Genomic DNA, 26,891 nt, shown 5'->3' with positions numbered 1-26,891 from the left:
AGAACCAGGCAAAGAGCAAAGGTCCATTTGTGGTAATGCAATTCTGAACGGCTGGAGAGCATGCAGACCAGACACACAGATTCTTATCCATTAGGCAAAGACAGAAGAGACAAAGACAAACCATTTACCACTGGTCTAGAGACAGATCTAAGGGCACAAATTAGAAATGAGAAAGAATAGAACTCCAACTAACTGCAAGTAAAATCCTTTATGAGCAATGAAGATTAATACTGGTTTGCTATTTTTCAGTTGGGAGCCTCAGGGAATGTAAACAAATACAGGTGGGACTGTGAGCAGATGTCTGGACAGAATAAAAATGACTGCCTCCAATGACAAGGATCCTCCTGAAATCATGAGAAGGTCACAGGAAATCTTTCCTTCTCACTAGATTTGACTCATTTGACGAAACAAACCCGACTGAACTAACATCATTTCACTTTCTCCCACAGAGATATAATCTAACACTTCCTGTGTTTGTAAAAAGCTAAAGTGAAGATAGGGGAAAGGCAGCAGCAGCTTCTACAGACATTTCTTATTGGGTAAAAAAACAACTTCCGAAATGTAAAATATGTTAAGTACTTGTTACGTTGCCATGTTGCCCACGAACTCCCTTCTACAGCAAGGCCTTTCTTGTTCAACATGAGACAAAGGATTCAATGCAGAGCTTTGTTTTGCTTTGGTGCTGTGCCATTGCCATCCTTTGACATTTGAGCTATTTCTTTCCTCACTAAAAATTGCTAACAGTCTCTAGTGGGCAGGGTCAGTGTGTGCCCCTGGTGCTGTGTGGAGACAAAAAACAGCTAAAACATAACACCAGTACTCTGCTCAACCAGATGGACTGGTTCCATTATCGCCACTATCTCTCAAATGATTTGTCCCATTGTGTCGGAGCAAACAGAGCCAGAGAGGAGTGTGTAAACCTCGACTGTATCAAACCCCGAAACACCAAAGTGAAATCTGTTAACGGATAATATTACTATTACTATTTTTGCTTTTTCATATCTCTCAAAGTAAAGGAGTTATGAGGTGAATAAAGACGGTGAGAGATATAGTGTTAATCTATCTAAAAATACCATTAACTTTTGTTCTAATATCTTACACGTGAATTTATTTTCCCCAGTTTTACATCGTGAAATGAATTTTGGGGCACTTTTCACTTTTTTCCCCCCTCTTTCTAGACTTTATGGCAAAGTCAGACATTATGCAAGAAATAGATTAATCATCTAACTGGTAATAAAAGAAGTGCTACATACCAAACCCATGATAAATAGCCTAAAAAAAGAGAAAGTATTTCTAAAGACTAAAGTAGGACAAATATTTGAGGTGAGAGGGTGTTGTAGAGGAGATTTAAACCCAGGAGCCAGTCCGACCAAGTGAAGGCATAACCCCTGAAACAAGGAGATATTTGAGCCTCAAACAAAGGCAGACAGGAGTTTTTTAAGACTCAACAGTTAAAGCAGTGGAGAGGTCAGGTTGCAGGTTAAGCATCCATGGAGAGACCAGAAGAGCCATCAGGGACTTGGCAGAGCGTTCTGGTCACGCACAGACGCCCAGGGCTGACGGGGGGGATGGAGAAGAACCCATGGTCACTACAGACATGACTCAGTCAACAGGGCGACTCCATCTTTCCTAAACTGGATGAATTCCCTGTACCGAGCTAATTTAAAAGTCACATTGACACCAGCTGAAGTCCTGAAACTCCAGAGGCTCCTAGGAGACAAATAGGAAAGAGTGACAGGATGCTTCCTCCCCCTGATTCTTCTCACAGCTTCACACTTTCAGTCAGGATAAGATAGTGACTAAACTAGAAGGCTCTGAATGTTAAGGCTCTGCTGGTACTCTCTAATGTGATTCTTTCTCTTTGTGCTCAGTGGTCTGGACACCGATTTTGTGATTTTTCTGCATAGACACTGCACTATTTTTATTTTGGTTAATTGAAGCCAGGATTTGTTGTCATTAGCTCCGAGGGAAATGAGTGGGTGACTACAGAGATCACTGCCGGACAGGACATGTCCCGGTTCTGGTTCAGACAGGCCCCTTCAGCAGTGTCTGCTCATCAGGGTGTGGTCCAGGAAAAAGGAACCTGTGGTATGACTAAACTGTAAGCCAGAATCAGACTCAAGGGTCACGGTCAAACAAAATTTAAAACTGGGCTTAAAACGCCCAATGATTGTCCTCATTGTGGGATCGTTTATTACTGTATTTTCTTGTGTATGAATTATTTCCTGTATTTCACAAATTAGTACGAGAAAACCCAAAGAAGATAAACAGAGAATAACAGCAATATAAATCTAACAGCAGTGATAATGGGTTTGTCAACTTCTCATCTCAGTAAAAAAAGTCAACAAGGATTTTAATTAAAATGAGAAATTATTCTGTAAATCTAAAAATAACAGTAAAGGGGTGTCGACAAAGACCTTGGGTATTTGCAGGCAGATTTTATTATTCTAAAACCAGCACCTTATTAGATATAAGCATAGAGACGTGAGGATCAATGGGATCCAGGTTACTTTTGTTACAATTGTAACAATGGATAAAGGAAAAAACAACATAAAAACAATGAACAACGAATAAATGCATGGATCGACATTTTCTATTCTATGATTTGTGATGTCACATTCCACAGAATAAGAGATTTACAGAATAAATTACTTCATCAGCCGTTAAAACGTCTGATTTCAGCATAATGCTCAGAAGCAGGACTTGACTTCTTACTTCCCAAGATTGAACTTACATCCTGTTTATGTCAAACAATATTGCATGGGTTTCTTTACTTCTGGAAATGAAATCTTTGGTATTTATAATGTAAAAATAGAACAGCTATGTGACAAAGAAGCAGGGTTCTGAATGAGATTGAACTGTTAAAAAAGGGGAAACGCTTCAGTAGCTATTTTCATGAACGACGCTGTGCAACACAAATACTACAACAATCACAGGTGATGAGAAGGACAGGAAGGGTAAAAACAGAACAACACACACACACACACACACACACACACACACACACACACACACACACACACACACACACACACACACACACACACACACACACACACACAGTTCTGTGACTCCATCCATGAGGTGTGGCTCATCAAGACCTATGATCTAATTAAATGACATCATTCAGGCTAAACGTATCAGTGAATCAATGTATGACAGAATCCAAACTGTAAGCCGTTAGCTTTTCATGAATGCCCGTCAGCGCTATTGTTTGTATTTGTCCTTTTCCTTGGATTTTGAACACAATGAGGAGACAGGATGAGAGGCTCAGCTGCTGTCGTCAAAGCGCCGCAGTCACTTCCTTTAAACTTCAGGAGATCATAAACCGACTAATGGATGGTTTGTACCGCAGCACTCATGGTGTAACGCTAGATCATGTGTGTTTCTGCACATCCACACTTTTATAATGTGTTTACGTGTGTGGGGATGAATTGCAGGTGTTTTTCCAGCTCCCAGGTAAGCCTCGCTGAATAAAAAACGACAGAGCAGAGTGTGAGAAAACACTGCCCCTCTTTCTCTGAGATGACACAGGATCACCTGGTCGTCTTTTATAACGTAACCTGAACCTGGCAGTGACAACAAAGCATAAGTCTCTCACAAAGATGCTTGGAATAAAAAGGGAGGGGTTCTAGAAGCGGTGAGCTGGTGATGTTTTCCTAACAAGCGGGGATGGCCCAAGGTGTTGACTAAGAAAACATACAGACAGTTGAGAGCTTGTTTATTAAGATATCAACACATCAGAACACATATCTTATTTATATGTAATTAAAATGTCCATGGCTGAACTGCATTCTCGGTGCGTGAAGCAATCAAATACTAAAAGTGAGCAATTTTTTGCATTTTCCATAAATGAACAACTTCTTAAGTGAATAGCTATGTCTAAAGGCTAAAACAGACATTGTAATTGTCAATACAGTATATGGTAAATGATTGTCCCCAATAAAATTATTAAAATCAAGAAATTTGATCCTTTTGCTATTTCCCGAAATCTGGAATTAAAAGATATTGACTATGATATAAAGGAAAGTTCTAATAGTCAGTGGCAGCAAATTAGATTTTTTTTTTTGGGAGTCAGAATCACTCATATTATTTTTCTCTTACATCACATTTTGGATTATGTGATGGGACTCTTTAAGTGACACTATGTACATCTGGAGCTTTCAGACTCCTTTAGTAATATCTGCCATCCTGCCAGTCATCAACTTTCCCTTCTCCAGCCTGATCGTACCCTGAAGCCTTCGTTCATCTCCCATGAACTTCCATCTTTTGGTCCGGGACCTCTGAGTCACTGTTGAAACAAATAACTTTCCCTTCAGCTCCTTCTTCACAACCAAATGGGCATTCCACGGCCAGTCAAAGCAACAGGAAGTTGGTGAAATGCCGCTCAGGGCTGATAAATCAAGAACCACCTCCCAGAACCCATTTGCTAATCCCTTTATTTACTTAATGTCATAGCAGTGATTGACAGTGGTGATAGCAGGGCTCAAACTACAGACCATTAACATCGTAGGGTTCTTTTAACCAAAAGATAAAGATGGAAACGTCCTGACCTAAATGTCCCTCTGAATGCTGTATTCGTCAACTTATCGAGGAAGCTCCAAAACAATGGGGACATAAATTTGATCCTGCAAAAGACTATTGAAATTGTGTTTTTTTTAATGCACTGCGTCTAGGAAATGCAAACCCAAACAGATATGAATGAGGTATAAACAGAAAACGGAGGTATTTATTCAGTGCTAGCTTGGAATATCCTGTTTGTTCTCTTCAGTGTCCATACAAGGTCCAGGGAAGCCCCAGCCTACAGATGATATACACAAAGAATGTCAGGAATGCAGGTATGCCTCAATGCCTCAATAACTCACGCTGGCCAGGCCTCTGACACACTGCCTGGTGAAAAGATGAAGGTCAACCAAAGACAGAGGGCAACAAACCTAAGCTGGTGTATATGCAGAGGAAGAAGCAAATACAGAATCAACCAAGCTTTTAGGGATTTGTGTTGGTGGAGGTCTGTGTGGGAAGCATGGGGAATTACTGATGATACAATAAAGAGGAACAAAAAACGAAACAATTTTTTTTTTTTAAATTCTAGACCAGTAAAAAATCACATCATTTCCTCTATTTCAAGATGACCTCATCCTCTGGAAACAATACTGCAAAAAGGCAGAAGTGTAAGCCATGAGAACCAATACGCAAACAGGTGATTTAAGAAGGGAAATAATTACATCATGCCACCACGGCATAAGAAAAAGGTACCATGAAGCGATAATCCATCGGCTCTTCCATTTGGCTCACAGTTTGTTGATGTGAGCATCAGCGTAAAGAGTGCAGGGATACAAAAGGCACCAGGGGATGAGCCCCCCCCCCTTCTAAAACAACACAAACCGACAGAGTCTTCATTGTGTTAAGGAGGAAACCACCTCCAACCTACAGCCTCGGCGCAGCTGCATTACAACAGCATGCAAAGCTGCAATGACACACAAGACACACACGCATTTGCTAAGACTGATATTTTAATCCACACAAACATCGAAAAACCAACGCAGCTTCTTTGCAAAGCGAGCTGCAGGTAAAGCACAAATTTGTCACCAGAAACAATGTCTGAAGAGTAAACACACGTGAACGATCTGGGTTGGCCTCATCAGTTTGGGAAAGACAATTATTTGTTCGGGGACAAACTGTTCTCATCAGCTGTATGTAAGCTAACCAGGAGCCACGGTCTGTTAACTTAGTTAATGGAGTTTGGAAACTGGGAGTGGCTAACCATAAACCGCCCAATCACTTCAACTTTTTATACTTAACTTTCTAAAACAAACCAAATAATACATGTAAAAATACTGTGAGCTATAACGTGGGATTGTCTTTCATTCATATGAAAGGAGACTTGCTGTTTCCTCCTCCTCCTAGTATTTATTTTAAACTAAACCAACTCGATACCTGTAGCTACATGTTGATCTTCAAATCTAACCGTCTGCTACAAAGTGATAACCATCCCAACAATATAATTTTCTGTCTCTTTCTCAGCTGCTCTTAACTTGACCTTTCCTTTCAAAAATAGCTGCGGGGAGAGAAAGCGGGAAGCAGTAAAATGCCCCATAAAGCCCGGCCCAGATTGGGGGAATTGTGGCCCAGGGGTGTAGAGAGGCAGGTGGACGGCCTTGGCTGAAGCTGACATGCCACCCTGCTCGCGCTGCTCCTCTTAAAACGAGTTAACTGTGTGTGTTCAACTCCCATAACCCCCTCATCCTAGACATAGGGTGGCTGAGACAGATATATAAGAAAATGTGTTTGTTACAAAAGAACACACATATTTTCCCCCCTTTTAGAAAAGAACAGTGGTGATGATGATATGTGTGGGAAAGGCTGAGGAAGACATAACAGTCCCATAAATAAACTGCAAGCGCCATTTAACAAATGAAAATGATTTAGGTTTTAACGTCCAATCAACAAATCGCACAGCTTGACTCCATTAGTTCTGCATTAATGGCGTCTATGAGACACTGGAGCTTTCTTTAAACGTCAGTCATCGTGAAACGGTGATGTCATACAGGGTGCTGCATTTGCATTGTCAGCACGTCTAATTTTACGACTCGACTTTTTCTTCTCCAACTTCCCAAAGATTTGCAAAGCACTACTGTTGAACAATCAAACCTCAAATGAAAAGCTGCAACGCCACATGTACACATGATGCAACTCCACGACAGAGGGCAGAAGACGTGGAGAGCGGAGCAGAATCAGACAACTTGGTTAGGATGGTTTTCAGTGCAATCAAAGTGGTGAAAATAATCCCCTGCTGCTGCCGTAGACGCTGTTAAATATGTGTGCTCTGTTTAAAAATGTTGGAAAAGTCATTACGAACAGAGAACAGTGGCAGACCGCCAGTTCAAAGGAAATTTTCCCCCCATCCAAGTTCTCCTGTGGCATCAGCCAAGACTAGACCGCAGGAATCCAGTGGTCGATTGGTGGATAGACACGTTTAAAGACGATCCAAGGTCAGATGTGATTCTTTGAAAATACCACTCACTCATTTTACATCATTTTTATAAAGGACAGACTCATTTGGAGAAAGTCTTTTTTTTTAACGTAAGACAGACCCACAGTGAGAGTGAATTCAGGAAATGGGACGATAGGAAACTTGTTCCATATGGAATCTAAAACCGAGGATAAGTGTGATTTGTCATGGACAAAGAGATGAAAATCACACGGAGAATGCTACCAATACAGCCTCTGTGAGGATCTCCATCTCTACCACCACCTGAACTAATGCCATTTTTATGCATCCCGCAACAGGCTACAGGAACACAGTTCTGACTGTAAAGCAAACTGACCACAGCGACTGTTGGCTATAATGTAATTTCTCTTGTAAATTGAAGAAAGGAAAATGTCAGACAGCTGTTTCCAGCCCCAGAAGACAGAGCTGTGGTTGTTCCTGAAGACGCTGGATGAAGGAGATGCGAAAGACTCGATGCTTTTAGCACATGCTGCTGGCTGGAACTGACCCAGACATTTTATTAGCAGACCGCATGAAGTAACCCAGGGGTCTCGCCCCTCCTCCACTCTCCTCGATCATCTACAGTAAAGCTGTCCTGTTAAAGTCATTAGCTCAGGGGCATTACTACATTGGCGAAGGTTGCTGCGCCGATGACATCATTATGGGCTGCTGTCAGTCCGGTGGGACGTCTGAAGCTGCGTCTGAGAGGAGAGGGCAGTCCCACTATGCAGATGCTGACACATCTGGTCACACCAGAATGCTATCATGTAAGAGGCACAGTGGTCCAGAACGTGAGACATTGTTGAATATAATCCAGTGTGCTATTTTTAGGCCAATAATGTCTGAGGTAAAATCTGCTAAATTTGGAAAATGCAAAGCAAAAGGTGAGTATTTTAGTCATTTATGATGAAAAAGTAGGAACACCTAAATAAATAGTCACCACAGGACAGGAGATCCATGACCTCGTCTTCCTGAGTAACACAAAAACAAAGCCAGAAACTCTTGATGTACCTTTATCTCTCAACAAGGGACAAGCAGCATGGAGAGGGAACCACTGCCCGATAAGAGCGCTAAAATATACACACGTTATCCTTTCCCACAAAGTAAAGGAAATCTGGAGTTACCATGGGGTAGAGAGGGTGGGGTTAGACAGTTTCAAACCATCTCCCACTGAAAAACACACCTAAAATGTTGAGTCTACTGCCTCTTGCATAGAAATCATCTGCTCTGCAAGGCTGAGCATAATAACAGGGATTGTTTTTGTGACACAGACCAGTCAAAAAAAAAAAAAAAAGTGTTCCAGCCAATGGAACGGTGATATGATTTTTTTTTAAATGGGAAAAGCGTTGGCTACAAATTGTTACTCATCAGTCACATGGAAAAACTTACTCTCATCTGAAATATCCAAAGCAAAAGTACGACTGGAGCTGTCATAGCAGCGCTTAGAGCGTAGTGTAGTTTATAAACTGTCATACAAACAGGCCTTGAATGGCATTTTGCTGTGCTTTTCTCTGTTGATAGCTCTGGCATGCAAATAATGGCTTCATTCCAGAATCATGGAGAGTCCACAAAGCGGTCCAGAATGAGTCGGAGTTATGAGATCTGAATAGTTTGGTGGAGATCCCAGCTCTTGGCTGCTTGATGTGGTAATTAAGGTCTTAAACAGCTGGAAGTCAAAGCTGGGTGTGGTTATGGTGTAATACGGAGCAGGGAGCACAAAATAAGCACCTGTGAGGAGAAAAATAAACAGGCAGCATATTCTCTAGGTTGAATTTTTGCCTGTATGGATTTGATGCTGCTTTGACTCAAGATGTACAACAGAGCGACAGGTTGGACTGATACCACTGAGCTTTCTGTTCTCTTTGGGATATAGAAGTGGAAAAAGTACCTGAAAGTAATAACGGTGCGCAACTAAACTGTTACAATCATTGGTAAAACGTCAGAGTATTTGGTGTGCAGTGACATCGTTGTAAAAGGGATGCATTCTGAGAAATGTAAAAAGTGATCTAATTTTCTGTAGAGTTTTGAAAAATTAAATCAAGTATTGACCCATCAGATTTATCATGGGACCCCTTCAGGAGATAACAAACTCCCCTTAGGGATACGTCCCAACATGTCTTCAGGTCGTCTTCTAACCAATGTACTAAAACCCCAAAACATCTGTCTTATTCTCACCAAAGAATCCTCTTATTATGGGAGCTGGAATGAGAGATGCTACTATAAAGTAGGGTACTGTATTAAGGGCTTTGCTTTTACTATCCACAACCTATTTGTGTGGACTGACTTCAGACTAACTGATCATTTGATGATCAGATCATTTTTCATGACAGAGAATTTATTCTTATAAGAGCAGAACTGATCAAAAACAGGAAGTAAATCTGTGAAGTCCCCTGTCTCTGTCTCCTTGAAGGATGATGCAGTCACTTGACCGTGTTGATGGTTGGTAAAAGTGGGTGTTGACTTGGTGTTCATTACTACAAAGCGCACAGATACCAACTCCAGTGTGGTGCGCATGTGGAGGGGATGGCTCCTCTGGTGTGGGAGTTTAGGGGAATTCAGAAAATGCTATTTTCTGGCGGTGAAAACTGAAAATAACTCAAATACAGTCTAATGCCCGTGTCTCTGGGAAAACACCCCCCCCAACTCTCACCATGCTGCGCTCAGCCTGAGACTTCAGTTAAACGCGGAATTGTCTCACTTCAACCGAGACAAAAGAACCACGGGGACAGGAGGGGAGAGCTCTGCAAGATTCATTTAGAATGTCCGCAGCTCCTTATAGACGAGACCGTTACTTTTTTAATGTAAGGGAGTAAAATATATAGAAGAACTGTATTTTCAGCCGGTCCTTATTACAGACACTTGATTATGACTCTCTTTTGAATTTGAAAATACATCAAAACAAGGTAGAAATAAGAGGGTTACACATTTAAGAAGATTTCAAGATATTTAAGAGACATCTGGACCATGAGAGAGAGAACTTACCAAAACAATGGCGAATTTCTCCTCTAGCTCCGTGGGGTCAGGCATGGGTACCTTCAGAGGCATGATGTGATGCTTCATCTCCGATTGGCCGTCCACACTTTCTATATTACCCATTTTTAAAATACAGATTTGCTGTATCCTTTTTGGTTTAAAATCAGTCCTTCAGCTTCTTTCTTAAAGTGATAATTCCGATCTTTAATCAAAAAACATCCGCGGTATTCCGATTTCCTTCACGGATTAATTCAAATAATCCATGTCTTCAAATAGAAATATGGAGAGAAAAAAAAGATGAGCGTGCAGAAGTCTGGAATGTCCCAAAAACGCCATTTACACTAATTAACATCTATTACTTTACAGTGTGTCCCACTGTAGTATCCCTTCAAAACCTAACTTTCAAAATTAAAAATTAAAGTCATCTCCTTTTTCTTCCAGACATTACTTTCTGATTTCCTATGGTAATCCATTTCTTAAAGTAGATTTCATGTTCTAAAAGTTAACTTTCAAACTATTCCTCTAAGTGCTGCTCAAATTCTTCGACTGTTCGTGTCTCCATTCATTGTTGTTGTGTGACCCTGATTAAAACTCTTCTGTTACCTCCACTCAGAGGGCAGGTTTGCTCTCAAGCCCCGCCTCTTAATGAGCGACCTCGCGCTCTCATTGGCTGATGGAGAGTCAATCACCTCATCTCGACGCGGTGCCCCTCACATCTGTAGGCGCTGAGCCCACGCACTACAGCTGGACGAGACGCGGAGTTTCAAACCCCACCACGGTGAAGGCAGGGCCCCACTAACTCAGTCTCTGATTGGTTATCATAACTTACAACGGCACCTAAATTTATAATATTATTGGATAGACTTTGAGACACACTACGGAGAGCCAATCAGAATTAAGATAGGCTGGAAGGTGGCATCACCATAGTAGGTTTTATGATTTCGCCAATACGCGTTGTAGGATTTAGGAGTCCTTTAGCGCCACCTGAAGGAAAATGTGAGTATTGATCTAAACATTTTTATCATGATGTGCTGTATTATAATCTAAACAACAAAAAAATCTCAAATCCATTTGAATCATGAGAGTGCAAACTTTAATCAATAACTACAGCAGATACATGGTGATGTGTTTCAAATAAGGTCAAAGGTGATCTCTGTGTTAAATAATTGGGGCAAGATTTATCTCCAGGCCAGGTGACTTTATTCAGCACAGAGATCTACCGTGACCTGGATGACTGATCATCACTACAGACAATGTCAGAGTTACAGCTTTCTTCTTAAGTTCTGACACTCCATCACTGTTTTCTTTCCACTTCCACAGATCAGTGTAAAAGCCTTTGTGATGAGGTGATACACTGCTGCTGTCCTCATGCTGGTGTACAACTTTTGCTTGCTCCTCCAAAGGACACACCTGTTTTAGCTTGAAAAGTAAAACATAAATACGTATGGTGGAAAGCTTCAGCTTTTTACATGAGCGCTTGCAAACACAAGGAAGCATGCATGCAGAAGCATCAGCGATGTGTTTTCATTAAATACAAATGTTTTTCTTCATAACAGCACAGTGATTTAGACTCTGCATATAGCATCATACCTCTGTTTTCAGTGAGAAATATGAGGATTCAGGTTTGTAATACTTGAAACTTTTAAGAGAGCACTGGTTAAAACATATAAAACTTCATTTAGAAAATAATGAAACACTAACAAATTGTGCACAGTTTTGTAATACTTAAGGCAATAATATAAACATATATAAACAAAGTATTTGGAATTTTTTTGAGGACTGTAAAAATTAAACATACTGTATAGTAAGCTGTCTTTGGGTTGGGTTGGCAGCTGTTAATCCGTAAAACAGACAGACATTAACCACAGTAGAAGCCCTTTTGTGAATAAGATTCAAAGAGGACTTTGACATGCTTCTGAACATAGAAACTTGGTAGGATGTGCAATGTAGTTGCATGGTTATCAAATACCCAGCTAGCCAAAATATTCCACTGAAGACTCTTTCAAGGTTGCATGGATTTACCACAGTTAACATTTTACCGATGATAAGTTTAATATTAAGTTACTTGTAATAAATACTCATGGATGTTGTTTTTGTGAAAGAGATATGCTAACACATTTTTCTTCAGTGATGGTGAAAATTTTCATTTAAGCAGGATATTTAACTACTCTAATCACAGAAGCAACACTTAATGTTATTTTGAATAAGCAGTGATTCTTCTAGTTGGTATCTGCTACCAAATCGTACCTGGAAAAACAGAAAAAATGATGAAACAGACAAAGAAAGTACTATTTGAACAAACAGTTGTTGACATCAACAAATTATTACCATTGTGTGACAGCAGCCTTGAGGTCAATCTGGTCCAAGTCCAGCTGCAACTGAGAATAATGGAGAAAAACAAAAGATAAAGTATCATCTTTATGAATATCTAGTCTCTGATCATTATCACTACACAACGATAGAGAAGTGCAGTGGGACAGCAGTGATGATAAATACCTTGCCAATAAGCTCCCTCTCTCGGCTCATGAAAGAGACGCTGTTCTTCACAGACAGGTCCAATCTTCGCTGTATGGACTCTTCCAGAGTAAAATCAAAATCAAATCTAGAGACAAACAGAGAGGGGGTGGTCATTTAATATCCTCACACTCCCTTCTTGGGTGTCTCCCTTGTTTCTGCTACCTCTCATTGAATTCTGGGTTCAGGTCTCTTTTCTTAGTGGCAGTTCTCCTCTTGGTGGTGCTCTTCTTATCAGGCAGCAGAATGAAGGTGACATAAGGGTCTGCACCATCCTTGGAGCAGGATGCAAGTGCTCTGCAGTTGTTAGCAATCACAGTAACAATGTTTATAATGCAGAGATCTCCAAGTAAAAAAAAAAGTGATGCTATGGAGGAAGTTTATGTGAAACAGAGACCTGCAAGAGTGGACGGTGATAAAAAGCCTGCTCTCCTCTATGGAGTAGCCGATGGTAAGCTTCACCTGCCCTGCTGTATTGGCGTTTTCACCAGCTCTGCAGACAGTGTAGAGAATATTGGAATACTTTGACAAAAACAGATGCAAACCGGGATTAAATAGTTCACTGAATATTACAGTATTTAAAGTAACTTACATGGAGAATGCATTTCTCTGTCTGATGTCAAGATGGGATGGAACCCATCTCGGAATTACGTGGTCTCCAGCAATATCACCATCTGCATCCCGACGACACACAGCCAGCTGAGTGTCCAAGAGCTACAGAAAAAGAAACCCTGGCTTAACATGACATCACTGCTGAATAACAATTTATAACAAAATGTTATAAATGGCACCTATAAACTGTAAAACAGACTCCTGCAGCTTATACTGCATTATGTTGATAGTGAAGAGAAATAAGCCAGAGGATTTATTGTCAGTACCTTGAGCATGACCTTCAGTAGTATCTGGCTTTCTGGCAGCGCTCCCTCCAGATTGAACCAGTGGTCCAGCACCAAGCCTTGAACATTCAGCACCTCTCTGAGAGGAAGTGTCAAGGACCCCAGGGCCTGGCCCCAGTTGTTGGATAGCTAAAATGCATTCAAAAAAAACCTCTATTATTAAATTTGTATGAAATGTCAGCCCTAACAAAATGAATGTCATAACCAAACACCAAGAATGACTTTATTTGATCTCCTCGACAGCTACTTGGTGTGAAGCAGTTTAAGTAAAATTTGGGTAAGAAATAGAAATAGGGTTTGTGTTAATGACCTTCAATGTGACAACTTCATCTCTGGGGTCGCGAACCAAAAAGTGGAAGGCTTCATCCCACCGAGGGGATGTGGAACGCTCACAAACCTTGGAATGGACAGAACAAGAATATTTGTGAGTGACTCTAAATGAAGCTTTTCTTTCGTTGCAGTCAGAGGTTCATTTAAAATTTGAGAATCCTACCTTAGTTCTTTGTGAAACACTTTTGAGGATAACATCAACCCCAGCTTTTGGTTCCTTTCCATTCTTCTTCAACTGAAACAAAAATAATAATACATGTTTTTGTAATGCTCTTTTCATTTTCAAAAAATTTCAAACTGCAAAAATGTGTTAAGATAAAATTAAATGATACAAAGAGAAAATCATCTGCATCTAAAGAACTAAGCAAAACCAGTGACGGGAACATGATGGTATTTCACGTGATACACTGCCTTAAAAAACAACTCTTGCACTTATGTACTTCTTAGAATGAAGACTCAGATAACAAAAAAACAACAAACAGCATCTCAAGGACTCATAGTTATGATCTCACCGGCAGGCCATGGGCACGCTCCACATACACAAAGAGCACCGCTGTTGATGGCACAACCTTGTTCTGGAATGACTGCTGGGTTTGGTACTGCAGGATCTGGAGAAAGTGAAGGACAGTGAGCTTTTGTCAGGCCTGAAGAGTTTCCTTCACAACCACAGGGTGTATTTATTAAAACAAAACAAAAAAAATCAGGTATATTTCTCAAATCATGCAATTAAAAATGACACCCTCCCTATTAACATGTTAATATTTGGCCCATCATGATTATCTTTTACATAAGAGGTTCATTAAATTTTGGCTGAAATGGAAGGCAAAGAAGGCAAAGTGATGACTTCAACAAATGTATTTATATCTATGAAAGAACAAGCTTCTAAATCTGTGAAAAGGGAGAGTTTAAAAAATCTGGAAAATTAGATCTTGCTCATTAAACCTGTCCACCATTTGCTTTAATGTAATTTAATTCTCCAAGAGATCATTTATTTTTATTGCTATTATTATTATTACATATCATCGTCATTATCATCATCATCATCATTATTATTTTTTTGCAAAAAACTTCAATCACATTCAGAAACTTTACAATTTTTCATTAGATGAAAGTACTAAAGTGCTTCAGAAACACTAAAAACCAATAAATGAAAGGAAATACAATTTAAAAATTAGTGCATTATATCAGGAAGTTTCCAAAAGTGACTTGATTATCAACTCAAGTGCATAGGACATTTTTGTGACACCAGATGTTCCTAAAGTTATTTAGGTCTTTTGTCATTTTATAGAAACCAAATTCTAGTTTTAAGCGACATCTGATGTTACAGCAAAAAACAGTAAAGACAGAAAGAAAGAAAGAAGGAAAGACGGAGTGAAAATGCAGATGGATGCAGACCTGTAGAGCAGATCCACTTGCTCTAGCAGCCTCTTTGGCTGAGGGCCTACAGTTACAAAAATCACTTCTACGTTTTTAATTAGATTTAGTTTAGTGCCTTCATCAGAGCGTTATACCAATGTCATTTATGGTGGTGTCAGGGAGGTGCTACATACAGTATCTTACCTGATCCAGTCTGGATAGTTCTGAGCTTTTGGGCAGCCACTCAAGCAACAGATGAACTCGACCTGACTTCACATCATTTAGAGTATACCACTGTTTTAAGAAGGGTGAAACATAAACATCTGAGTAAAGAAAATATTGTGTCCTAAATGACCAGTTCAGTGTCTGACACACACCGTATCGATGAATTGTGCACTGATGATGTCTCGTAGGCTAAGCTTGAACCTGTAAAAAAAAAAAAACAAGATTCAGTCAGTAGTAAAATTCCTTCCAAAGACATGTTTTCTTTAGATCATTAGAACCATGTAGCCAAATAAGATGTCAAAGCATCAGTTGTGTCACAAATCACCTCCCGAGGAAATCATCCTGATCGATATCCTTGTCAAACAACTCAAACTGAATCTCTTGACCAGGAAGCTGAGTCAAAATCACCTAAACAGAGGAATAAATGTAAAGGTGAACTTAGTATTTTCTTTGGAGTGGAAGAACAAACAGTTTGAGCATCAAACAAAGACCAGACCTCATAAAGTTCATTCCAGATGGGATTGAGGTTTTCTTTGATGGTGTGGCTACGATAAGTAATCCCAGCCACACGGATTTTGACATAGGGGTCGCTCTTCCCCTTCACCATTCCCCCCATGAAGTTGTCCTTTGCTATCAGGTTTTGAGCCTCCATCAGATGGATGCGCAGCACTCCCTGTGGTCACAGCGAGAATAGGGAATGTTACAGTTGTGTGTGTGAGAAGATGTCCAACAATTTGATTGTAGGAAACCTCACCTCAGTTGCAAACTCTGGGTCAGGTGTGGTGTGTTGTGGACGTGTCGGTTGAGGTTTGGCTAAACCGCCAGGCCCCATAGGGTTCAACTCTGACATGATTCCACCTTGAGCCTTTCCAGATCCAGAGGCTGATGGGCGAGGAGACGGAGTTGTAGGAGTAGCATCATCGCTCAGCCACAGAATCTAATAGCAGACAAATGACAGTAATTATAGCAAGCAAAACCAGTAAATACCATTTTCATGCTTATTTATGGAAGAGACCATGCAGGTTTCAGTGAGACTGTTTTCCAGTTCCAGTATACTTTATAACGTGTTCAGACATGACAAGGGGCTGCAAACTGTGGTGTGTCGTGATGTAAATGGGTGGGTGCACAAGCTAGAGTATTTTGTAAGTATCTTGTGTCTGTTAATCTCAGATGTTATGCCCATCAAGACCTGGCTTCCATAGATGGGTAGATTTAAATCTGAGATCTTGAAACAGTCTTTGTGGGTGTGACACTGAAGCATGTGCCTGAGGCCACACAATCCTTTTGAGAAAGGGTAGGATTTCAAAGTCCTCAACACAGAGTAGTGCCAAAACAGAGTTTCAATTCACTTCTTACTTTTATATAACACTCTCAGACACTTGATTTCGCAAAAAGTCATCAACGTCTAAATACAAACCCTAAGAACAATTTTGACGTAGATGCGACTGGCAGAACCAGAATTCTCCAGCTGGAACCACTGATCCATGGTGAGTTCAGGGGTGGACAGAAAACGGGTCAGAGGGATGGTCAGACTGCCAAGGGACAGAACTCTGTCATCGTCTTTCACCTGGTTCAAACAACCAAGATCAGAATATGAAGAGATGGGACAACATCAGGAAGAGAAAGAAGAGAAGAGAACAGGAAGACTGGTTAAAATAAAGTTTCTGGTTTCCATAAATGAGTGCAAATCAGAGAAGAAACTTCTTAAAGTCAGAAGGAGCATCAATAAGGCATTAAGTGAACTCAGTTCTTCAATACTTTGGGACTGTTTGTATGTAGAATCAGATGGTTTAATTGGTGTGTTCAGTCATTGGTGATAATGACTTACTTGAATGTCGATCTCTTGTTTGCGAGGATCCTGAATAAAAAAAGTAAAGGCATCCCCCCACACAGGGCTGTTGGTTCCGTAGCACGTCTGCAGAAGGAGGGGGGAAAGCAAATTATCCCCACAATCTGATCTAACACATTAAAACAAAATAAAGTCCAATACTAACTTTACTCTCTTTAGTCGTATCCTGAATGGAAACCTGCACCATTGGGCTTGGGTCCTTGTTACCTTTTCTCATCTACAACATATCAGATGCATCAGTAGCAGAAACAGGAAAGAATTCAACAAACTCCATGCAAAGTCTGTTAACAATAATCTCACAGGTAGGTCATGAGCTTGATCGAGATAGACAGCTAGGATGGCAGCAGAGGGAGGATCAGTTGTCTTACTGGTCAGGTTCTGGTTCTTCTGGATCACCTTCAATAAACAAAGGGCACAAGAATATTATAAGTTAATACTCAGACAAAATCAAAACAAGTAGCCACAAAATAGTCACCCATAGTATCACAAACAAAGTGAAGAACGTGTTACTGAATGACTGCCTGACTGTTTTAAAGAGTATATAAATACACAAGCTCTCAAAACAGAAATTCATCATATGACAAAAGTTGATTCTATTATACTAAACAAAGCATTTTATACTATAAGAATATAACTTGTAATGTATATTGCGTTTTATGTTAATGATGTATTATTACAGCCCATTTCATTGAGGATACAAGGTGTTTAATCTTCTCTGGGAAAAACAAGGTTATGTAAATGAATAGAATTCATCAAATTTTACAAAAATGAAAATAAATAAAGTGTATAATCTTGTGTGATTATGGATTATAAATTGTCAAGGCACCGGATGTTCTGGTTGTGGACAGTGTCGCCTCAATGTTCCCTGGAATCTTTTTCACATTGCATCATTTTAACTTCTTATGTTTCCTGTTCCTCTATGCAACAAATATACAAATAGCACTGCTGAACAATACAAACACAATTTTGCTTAAATCTGATATTTCTTCCACATCACTACCCAAATCCCCGGCCATGCTGGCCGTGATTCAGGCTCACCTCACTCAGTCTGTTTCCAGAGGACAACAGAGAGAGCCACTCCAGCCGGAGATGAACGCTGCCGGATGGAACGTCCTTCAGATTGAACCACTGTTGACAAAAACACGTCTCTCATTTAACCCATTTTCCACATTTGACTTATTTCTCTGACGTTAGGCAGGACGGCAGGACAGATTAGGATCAGAGTACATCACGCGGAGGCACATGGAGTCCGCAACATCACATGCTCAAAGGATTACTGCTGCCTTACTCACATATTTTCCAAAAGGAGACAATATGTGATGCTGTATTTACTCTGGATACAATAATACATTCAAAACTTCAAAATGACAAAAACATAAGGATCACCACTTACATCATCCACAACTCTGGCCTTCTTTACAATATCTAGATCCACCTTGACCCTGAAAGAGAAGCAGACAGAGAGAATGCAGAGACAATCAATGAAGCCATGAATCATCAGGACTAAAACAGTCAAAGCTTGATAAAATCATGGCCCAACATGGCAATAGCAGAAATGGAAATGACAATGAGAATCACATAGAGACAGAGCATGATGAGAATGAATAAGCTACCTCCCCAGGAAGTCATCCTGGTCTGGGTCTTTGTCAAATACTTCCACTTCCAACTCCTGACCAGGTACTTCATGGACAATCACCTGACACACGCAGACACACACACATAAAGGGACATATACAAAATACACATAACAAATACACAAATATAGATACAGCCACACAGGACACATTAACTCAAGGACATGCAAACAGAATCACAACAGCAAGAATTTTTCACTATTGTGTTGTAAGTATTCTATATATTCACTTAATATTCATTCAGTGTTGGGTAACAATTCTTCACCCACAAAAAAGACAAAAATGTCCCTGAGTAGACAGTTTTTGCAAGAACTGCTTATCTGGGCAACAGAGGCTTACTGCTACCATAGAAGAAGATAAGATCTCTTATCTGTGAGCCGATGATATATTTGCTGGAAAAGGCTTAGCCACACTGTTTGTAAAAGCAACAACACAAACACCAAGCCATAACTTTGCTAACACTTTCTATGAAGACCACATTTGTATTATAGAGCCATTCATAATGTTTTATAATGCATTCATTTTTCTTTCTGGTTATATTCATAAACAAACAAAAGCCTTCCTGACACAAAAAAACAGTCCACTGGTGCACTTTTTTTTTTCCAGAAAAGTTCCTGATTAATTGCAATACGACAAAATACTTCATTTTCAAATTTTCAAAACTAAAAAAATGCTTAAAAATTACAAAAATATCAAAATACATCTCTCCAGAATATGAAAGATGTCAGTGGAAAAAAAGTGGGAAATACTGTTAGCTCACACTCTGGGTGTTTTTGGGCGGGAATTGACGACCCTCTTTATCACCGGCTCCACCACTGAGCCACTGCTGCTCCTTTATTGCACAAAACATTATTGCATACAACATACGTAACTAAATAATTTACTGCATGCATCAATGTACACGTGAAAAAAAGTGAAACTCATATTAATGCGTCTTTAAAAAAATATTATCTTGTTTACTCATCCTGGATCTTTAGATGTTTTCAGAGTATCCATAAAACTGCTGAATCATGCATAATAAAAGATTTTATGAGTGCAGCTATAAAGCATTATGAATGTATCATAATCCACTATGTATACATCATAGAAAGCAGCCTTCATAGAAAGTTTTACCATAACTTTTCGCACAAACTGGTGGAAAGTGAAGCATTATTGAATCATATCGACTCCCGTTTCTACTTACATTATCTGTCAGCTCAGTTTCACATATTTGTTTTATCTTTCCAGCCCGACTCACCTCATACATCTCCCGCCACTGTGGGTTCAGGTTGCTGTCCACATGATGAGAGGTGAAGATTTGGGTTCCCACACGCAGAACGGCATATGGGTCTGACTTCCCATCTATTAAGCCCTTAATGACTGTATCCTTAGCAGTCAGGTCCTCCGCCTCCACGAGGTGGATCCGCACGACTCCCTGGCAGGTGCACAAACACATGAAGGTCAAAACACATGAGGGACAGAGAGAGAAAGAGAAGCTGAGACAAACATGCTTCAGTCAATGTGGGTGCAGGCCATTCATCATGGAGACATTTACCCTAGGTAGAGGGGAGCGGAGTTGTGCAACCTGCAGGTCAGCCACCAGAGGAACAGTGAGACGGTTGGGGAGAACCAGGTAGGAGGCTATTGCATCCATTATCATAGTATCTGACATGGCACTGAGAATGAAAGCCAGGATGTTGGAAACACACAGACAAAGAGGCATAAGTTATATGCTGCTGTGGGGAATACACACATGCATAAATAACATGATGTTAAAGGTTCTCATCAGAAAAACACGAAAGGTAAAAAATTTGCGTGGTTAGTTTAGATTAGATGTCTTGACACACAACAACAAAAACATAGTTTACCACTACAGATGTAAAAATACAGATCATTAAAACAAATCATTAGAACCTGTGTCCTTCTCGTCTAAAGTAAAGGAGTTTTCATTAAAAGTGATGATAGAAATTTTACACTAAGAGTTATTAAATCAGACCACTTGCATCATTAGCATTTACATTCTGTCATGAAGGTATCTTTTAATATTTTTAGAGTACAAAATTTCATTCTATTTTTGCCTTGTAACTTTTTTGCTGCATTTGAGTGTTTTCTGAAAAAAGGTGTTCAAAGTTGCTTCAAAACTCCATCAGTCCAATCAAACATTTACCATTAAAAAACAAATTAAAACAAATATCAGGCAGTCATATCAGAGGTGCCACACCCAAAAATATTTCTACATGGAGCGTTATCAACTCACTTCAGCCCGGGGATATCTAACAGGTTTGTCAGCCCAGTCCAGTGGATGTCCAGCTTCTACGGCACAGATAAAAGTAAAGGAGCATGTGTTCATATGTGTAGGCGTCTAATAATAATGCAGTGTATGGCTGAGAAGTAATAATGTGTGGTGTCATTAGCGCTGCACTCACAGGCCTGCAGATGAAGAACATGGTGATCGCTCCAACTAGCGGGATGTCTCCAATCAGAGGCTCAAGGATCACACGCAGCTTCCCATGAAGCTACAAAAGGGAAAGGGCTTTCGGTTTTCAGGCCACAATGACTATTAATATAAACCTGTCTTCATCTTTATTTTTGTACCTGGACTCCTTTCACTCCAGCTTTGCAGAAATACTTTTTGATTTCAACGTTGACCTCGACATCACCGGCATAGCTGCAAATAGTGGAGTAGTGACAAGTCCAGAGGCTTATTTAACCAAGCAAGGGTTTATCATATGTCATATAGATGCTTTTCATTTTGCTGTTTTAAGAAAAGCAATAATCTGTTTTAAAAGATATTAACAAAACCCATCCTTGCATAGAGCATTTAGTAGCCTTAAAATTAGTACCCTTAATATCCCAGTGTCTGGCTTGACACTGGGATACAGTATCCAGCAATAAAGGACCAAAGGTTGTGATGCTTTACCTCAGATACAAATCCAGTATAACTTGTCTTCTGTCTAGTTCTGTGTGAGCCTTTACTCCAACTACCTTCACAGCCTGTGAACACAACAGCAACAAAGTAAACAAGACTGAAAGAGCCTCTATGAAGTCACATGAGCAAAAACACACATGAAATGAAACTTTGCACTTGTAATACCAGTCCTGCATTAACCAGAGTTACAAACATTGTTCACATTACTGCACTGAGTTCGGCTGAGCTGTCATGGTTATTGAGTATTTACAGAATACATTACTGCTGGTTCGGCGAGCCTTTCAGATACCTTGTCTCCGATGTTGACCTTGGTGAAGCTGAGAGTCTGCAGATGAATGCTTGAAGCACGGATGGCTGGAGCGATGGTTTCCACCAGCAGCTTCTCCATATACTGGCCAATAAAGGGCCAGGCTTGCTGCACAATCTACACAATGGAGTGTGTCATCATAAATCATTTTCCTGACGAATAAATCAATGATGAGAGCCAGTTTTTTCTTGTTCATATGATAAATAGGACAGTATAAAATGATGAATACATCCAAGCAAAAATGTCTTTAGACTGACGAGACTGATCAAGGTTATTCTGAATGTTTTCTGCTGCCATTTCCCAAACTTGTCAGTTTGGAATGAATAAAGTAATTGTCCTAATATGTTATTTTTTGAAACAAAATTGTACTCAAGGCATATGTAAAGCTATGCTTCATTATACATCACACCTCACTTATGTAAAGAGTAAGTAAGAGGAATAACGCAACCATGTCATACTGCTGGCATATTTTTAATTTTAACTATCATATAATTAATTATCATATAACCAGTTATGTCACCATGTCATACTGCTGGTATGATATAGTGAGTGACATTATTCAATTCCCGTGTCACTGAGCCTAGTGTAAATAAAAGCAGAGGGAGGGTCTCTATTGTGGGGCTTATCATGTGATCTCTGTGTAAAAAGGGTTGTGGAAACATGGTGGTGCACCATAGCAGCCACCATGGAAGACCTAACCCTATAAATATTCTACATAAGCATATATTATTCTATTTGACATGAAACTAATAGATGTTAAAAGAAGAAAAAACGCACTTGAATTTACGTGATGAACTTCGTCATTCTACACATCCTCACACTAGTGTCAACCTAAGTACTTAAGTGTGAGAAGTAATAACGTGGTGCTAATATCTATCAGCTGACTTTCAAACCCTCCTATACATCACCTACAAAGATCCGGTCATGAATAATGCATTCTATACATGAGCAACTCCTCTCATGGTTACTCACATCACCTAAGATTAGTTTGATTCTTTTCCATGAATTGTCCAACATACGAGTAATAAAAGGTGGGCTGATGTACTGTGGCTTAGAAGGGGGGGGGGGTCAGTGTGAGAGTGATCACATGCCAGGAATATTCTAGGAGAGACGTAGGCTGGTGAAAGATGAGGCCAGTAAATTCCCATTCAACAATCTGGGCTTCTGTCAACGAGTTCATTATATTTTTCTCTCCAGAAGGGCGCTTCATAATATTAGCATTAGTATTCACATCCACTGTTGCCCGGTGTTGACGCCAGGTTACTGTACTGCAAAGACAAAGAGTTCCTGATCTGTTATGAGCCGCTCTGCTTGCCTCTTAATTACACCAGTATATTATCTCCTCTGATGGAGAGGACGCAACAGGAGCCGGGTCATTTTGAGTCTACATTCTATCTTCATATTAAATGGAAGGCCCTGGAGCTGCTGGGGTTACTATAGTGAAGCACTTTATCTTGGAGTTATTGTTCCTTTTCTAAGAGTCCAGGGGACCAAAGCACGACATTGTCATACAAAGTGTGACACATAGCTGCACGCATCCCAAGTCTGATAGGAAAACAACATACCTTGTTAAGCCATTCCACCTTTTCCACATCTGGAAAGCTGATCTGTGGACGAGTGAAACTGGTTAGCCACAAGCTCACATACAACACAGGAGTGTGAAATGACACACTCCATACTTTTGTCACTCATTAAGTAGGCGTTTTCTGTTGGATTAAACAAATTTCCCAATCAAGACAGATCTCACAACGCTAAAACTTCCATCCAGGTAGCCCAGGTTGATCCAGATTTCAAAATCTAAATGTCTGTTACTTGGACCGTACTGTCCCCCCTCCACAAAAGCTCAGTCAAATCTGTCCAAGACTTTTTGAGTCATCCTGCTAACAGAACTAAGTGTGGTTAAATATAGTAGAGTGAAAGCAAAAGAGTAATGAAGACTAATTTTAGTTTAATATTCAGGAAACCATCAATCACATGTACAGCACATCAGCAATTTCCTCAAAAACCAAACCACTAAGGCACGACATTTCAACACATACACAAACATACACACACACAGTCTTGTCCCTTGCTCTCTACCCAGATATGGTGGTCCCGGCTACTGCCTCTGGACTGAAGAATGTTTATGAGTCATTGGATTTTTGGAGTTCGGGTCAAGTGAAACACACTGGATAAATATTTTTCTCAACAAAGGTGATGTGTTGTGGGGGGGGGGGGCACTCCTCAATAATTATGACAGTCTTTCCACCATAATGTATATACTGCATATTTACAGGCCCCCTTTTGTGTGGTTGGGTCTGTTTCAGGGGCCTGTAAAACTACACACACACACACACACACACACACACACACACACACACAAATTTGTGTTTATGTGTACAGTATGTGTGTATGTCAATAATCAGTAAATGAGTGGAAAAAATAATTTCCCCAAGTGAGATTAATAAAGTACATTTCTTCTTCTTCTTCTTCAGAAGCGACTCATCTAATGTGTCATGTGTATATTTATCTTTGCCATTTCATTTATTTTGAATGTGTTTATGCAAGAAGTCAATATTTTGTAAATTCTATCTAAGAGTCTGTTAAAATGGGGAGCTGTGCACAAATTCAGTCGGATGTGTGTGATGTGGCAGATGTGACAGGAAACTGCAGAGAGAGAGAGAGAGAGAGAGAGAGAGAGATTATGGCAGGTCCTTACCCAAGGAGGCAGGTCCCTCTTAGCTCTGAAGAGGCTTTCGGTGGTGAAGCCCTTCTCGTTCTCCAGCAGGTAAACTGCAGATTTGAGCCTCATCATCTTCTCCACTCGACTGTGTTTCCATCCCATGTAAATCATCAAACCAAACAGGACGATGCTGATGCTGAAACCAAAATATCCGGCCAGGTACACCGGCAGAAGCGCACCCAGACATTTCCCGAACGACCAGAGCACACTCACTGCCCGTTCTCCGGCGGCTTGGTTCGGAACGTCCGGGGCTGCGATCGTCGCCCCTCTGCCCACACCTGGCTCTGCATCCATCGCAAGATCTTGTCTAACTTCAATGGCACGACGTGGTCTTCGGCTTCTCTCCTTCTATAAATGAGTGGCAATCGCCATGGAAGATCGGCCACTGTTGTACCGTGGAAACCATGTATGAACCCCCGGTGGTCTAGATCATGATCAGGGCTTTTCTCCGCTGCGCAGCGCCTCAGCTCCGCAGGGCACAGAAATGGGCTCGTCCGCGTTTTAACTACGTGTGAAGCCTCTCTTTCAGAGAAGGGCAAGTAGAGACCAGTGAGGGCGGGCTCTGCTCCGAGAACTGCCTCATACGAAATCAAGATCCAAGCTCAACCCTACAATTACTGCGCCTTCAAGGCAGCGCCTGTTGTGGAGCGCACCGGCAGCAACCAGACGAATCAGTGTTTATTTAAGGCTTCATGTTTTTTACTCAAAATGAACTTGTCATCGTTGTGCTAAACTGTGTACAGAAGACAAGCTGCTCAACCCGTTAACTTTTTTTACATAACCGGATTTGGTGCTGCCCGTGTGCGCAAGCGCTCATCCCCACTGCAGCAGCTCCAACAGGTTCATTGAGAAATAAAGGAATCAGAGTGATCTTTTGGTGCTTTATGGCGTTTGTCGAATTTATGTACTAAAAAAAAAAAAGAGACAGGTGAAATCATGACCATTTTTGAGTTTGAACTCAGCTTAATAAGAATTTGTCATTTAGGTTCATTTCCTCCCCACGTCTTCTAATCAAGAGCTTGTTTTCTGCCATCCAACTAAAACCGGGCAGCTTTAAATTCATTCCCTGTTGCCTGGATACAGCCAATGAGCTATATCTGTACTTGGTGTGAGAGGTTTGTTGATCCTCTTTGCATACGGGAAACAAGCAGTGAAGCACTTATAACAGGTTGTAACCCTGCATAAGCAGTTTGTCATACACTATGATGGTGACACTGAAAGATTTAACTGTGTTGTGAGTGCTGTGTAAATATGGATCTTTGGTATTCAAATAAAGGTATCCTAGAGATCTGGAAATCAAGTGTTACACAGTAGGACAGTAGGTTATTTACCAAGGTTTCTAATAGAGTAATAAAATGATAATTTAATTAGCAGTATTGGTTGTTTTTCATATTATTGTTTTTGTGATTGATTTCTTTATTCTGATAACTTAAGAGATTGTTTGTGTTTACCAGAAGCGACAGACAAGCTGGTTTTGTTCATACCACGTTAAGCTACAATTAGACATTCAGTAGTGTCCTCTGTTAAAAAATCATCATGTTGAATAGAAACATGCATGTGTTTTTTGCACTTGTTTTTTTTAAAGTCAGACGCATTCCTTAATTTTGAAATTTTAATTCTTAATAAGGAAACATCATCTTGTGTCGATCATCGGTGTTGTTATAGCCTAAGGAAATTAAAACAAAGAAGAAAATTCATAAATATGAACAACTTAAATAATTATCAGTCAACAATTAGTACATTCGTATTCATTGCAATATTTCACTGAGATGGACGACAAAAAAATGGACAGTCAGACAGACATGATAGATAGATAGATAGATAGATAGATAGATAGATAGATAGATAGATAGATAGATAGATAGATAGATAGATAGATAGATAGATAGATAGATAGATAGATAGATAGATAGATAGATAGATAGATGACAATGAGGCTAGAGCGAAACAAAAGAAGTGAAAGTTGTAAGAGAAAGCAACAGAGCGACACTCTCCTCTTCAGTGGTTTTCCAATAAGAGCCAAATTATCTTGGCTCAGAGTCTGACTGCCTTGAAGTGTGCAAATATGATTAGTTATGTCAAATGATGTGCAAATGATAAAGGGCATTCACATGCACATAGGTAATGAGATGCTTATTGTTTTCCAGATAGCTTTTGAACTGCAGGAGTCAATGAGACATTTTCAT

At 40.1% G+C, this 26,891-nt stretch overlaps 2 protein-coding genes across 4 annotated transcripts in view; both read right to left on the bottom strand.

Moving 5' to 3' along the window:
* The window catches only part of fmnl3 (formin-like 3), a 31,147-nt gene extending 20,624 nt beyond the window's left edge, over window positions 1-10,523 (bottom strand). For all 3 annotated transcript variants that reach the window (XM_068325940.1, XM_068325949.1, XM_068325958.1), the window contains exon 1: window positions 9,974-10,523. In XM_068325940.1, coding sequence (XP_068182041.1) covers window positions 9,974-10,087 — 114 coding nt within the window. In that variant the 5' untranslated portion in view covers window positions 10,088-10,523. The remainder of the gene's footprint in view (window positions 1-9,973) is intronic.
* Window positions 10,524-11,034: 511 nt separating this feature from the next.
* esyt1a (extended synaptotagmin-like protein 1a) lies at window positions 11,035-25,827 on the bottom strand. The gene is made up of 31 exons (XM_068337174.1): window positions 24,682-25,827; window positions 23,549-23,590; window positions 21,966-22,100; window positions 21,668-21,741; window positions 21,343-21,415; window positions 21,174-21,263; window positions 21,005-21,060; window positions 20,303-20,423; window positions 20,006-20,182; window positions 18,748-18,830; window positions 18,528-18,576; window positions 18,173-18,262; window positions 17,435-17,530; window positions 17,280-17,351; window positions 17,114-17,200; window positions 16,703-16,852; window positions 16,040-16,222; window positions 15,782-15,958; window positions 15,611-15,693; window positions 15,438-15,486; window positions 15,265-15,354; window positions 14,217-14,312; window positions 13,868-13,939; window positions 13,685-13,771; window positions 13,357-13,503; window positions 13,071-13,192; window positions 12,876-12,971; window positions 12,644-12,775; window positions 12,461-12,566; window positions 12,293-12,342; window positions 11,035-12,211 (listed from the first exon to the last, which is right to left on the bottom strand). The coding sequence occupies exons 1-31, from the start codon at window positions 24,997-24,999 to the stop codon at window positions 12,184-12,186; spliced, it is 3,231 nt and encodes a 1,076-aa protein (XP_068193275.1). The 5' UTR covers window positions 25,000-25,827; the 3' UTR covers window positions 11,035-12,183.
* Between the last annotated feature and the right edge of the window lie 1,064 nt (window positions 25,828-26,891).

Source organism: Antennarius striatus, chromosome 2 (assembly GCF_040054535.1).
Source record: "Antennarius striatus isolate MH-2024 chromosome 2, ASM4005453v1, whole genome shotgun sequence".
In the NCBI taxonomy this organism is placed as follows: domain Eukaryota; kingdom Metazoa; phylum Chordata; class Actinopteri; order Lophiiformes; family Antennariidae; genus Antennarius; species Antennarius striatus.
Note: the sequence above shows the minus strand (reverse complement) of the source record. Positions and strands in the feature narration are given on the sequence as shown.

Bases quoted from the DNA above. Each gene is read 5' to 3' on its own strand.
- esyt1a (XM_068337174.1), bottom strand. From the start codon at position 24,999: ATGGATGCAGAGCCAGGTGTGGGCAGAGGGGCGACGATCGCAGCCCCG. The intron at 21,742-21,965 runs GTATCTGAAAGG...TTGTGTTCACAG, and splicing joins AGGTCAACATCGGAGACAAG to GCTGTGAAGGTAGTTGGAGT. The intron at 12,343-12,460 runs GTATTTATCATC...CATTATTCTCAG, and splicing joins AGAGGGAGCTTATTGGCAAG to TTGCAGCTGGACTTGGACCA.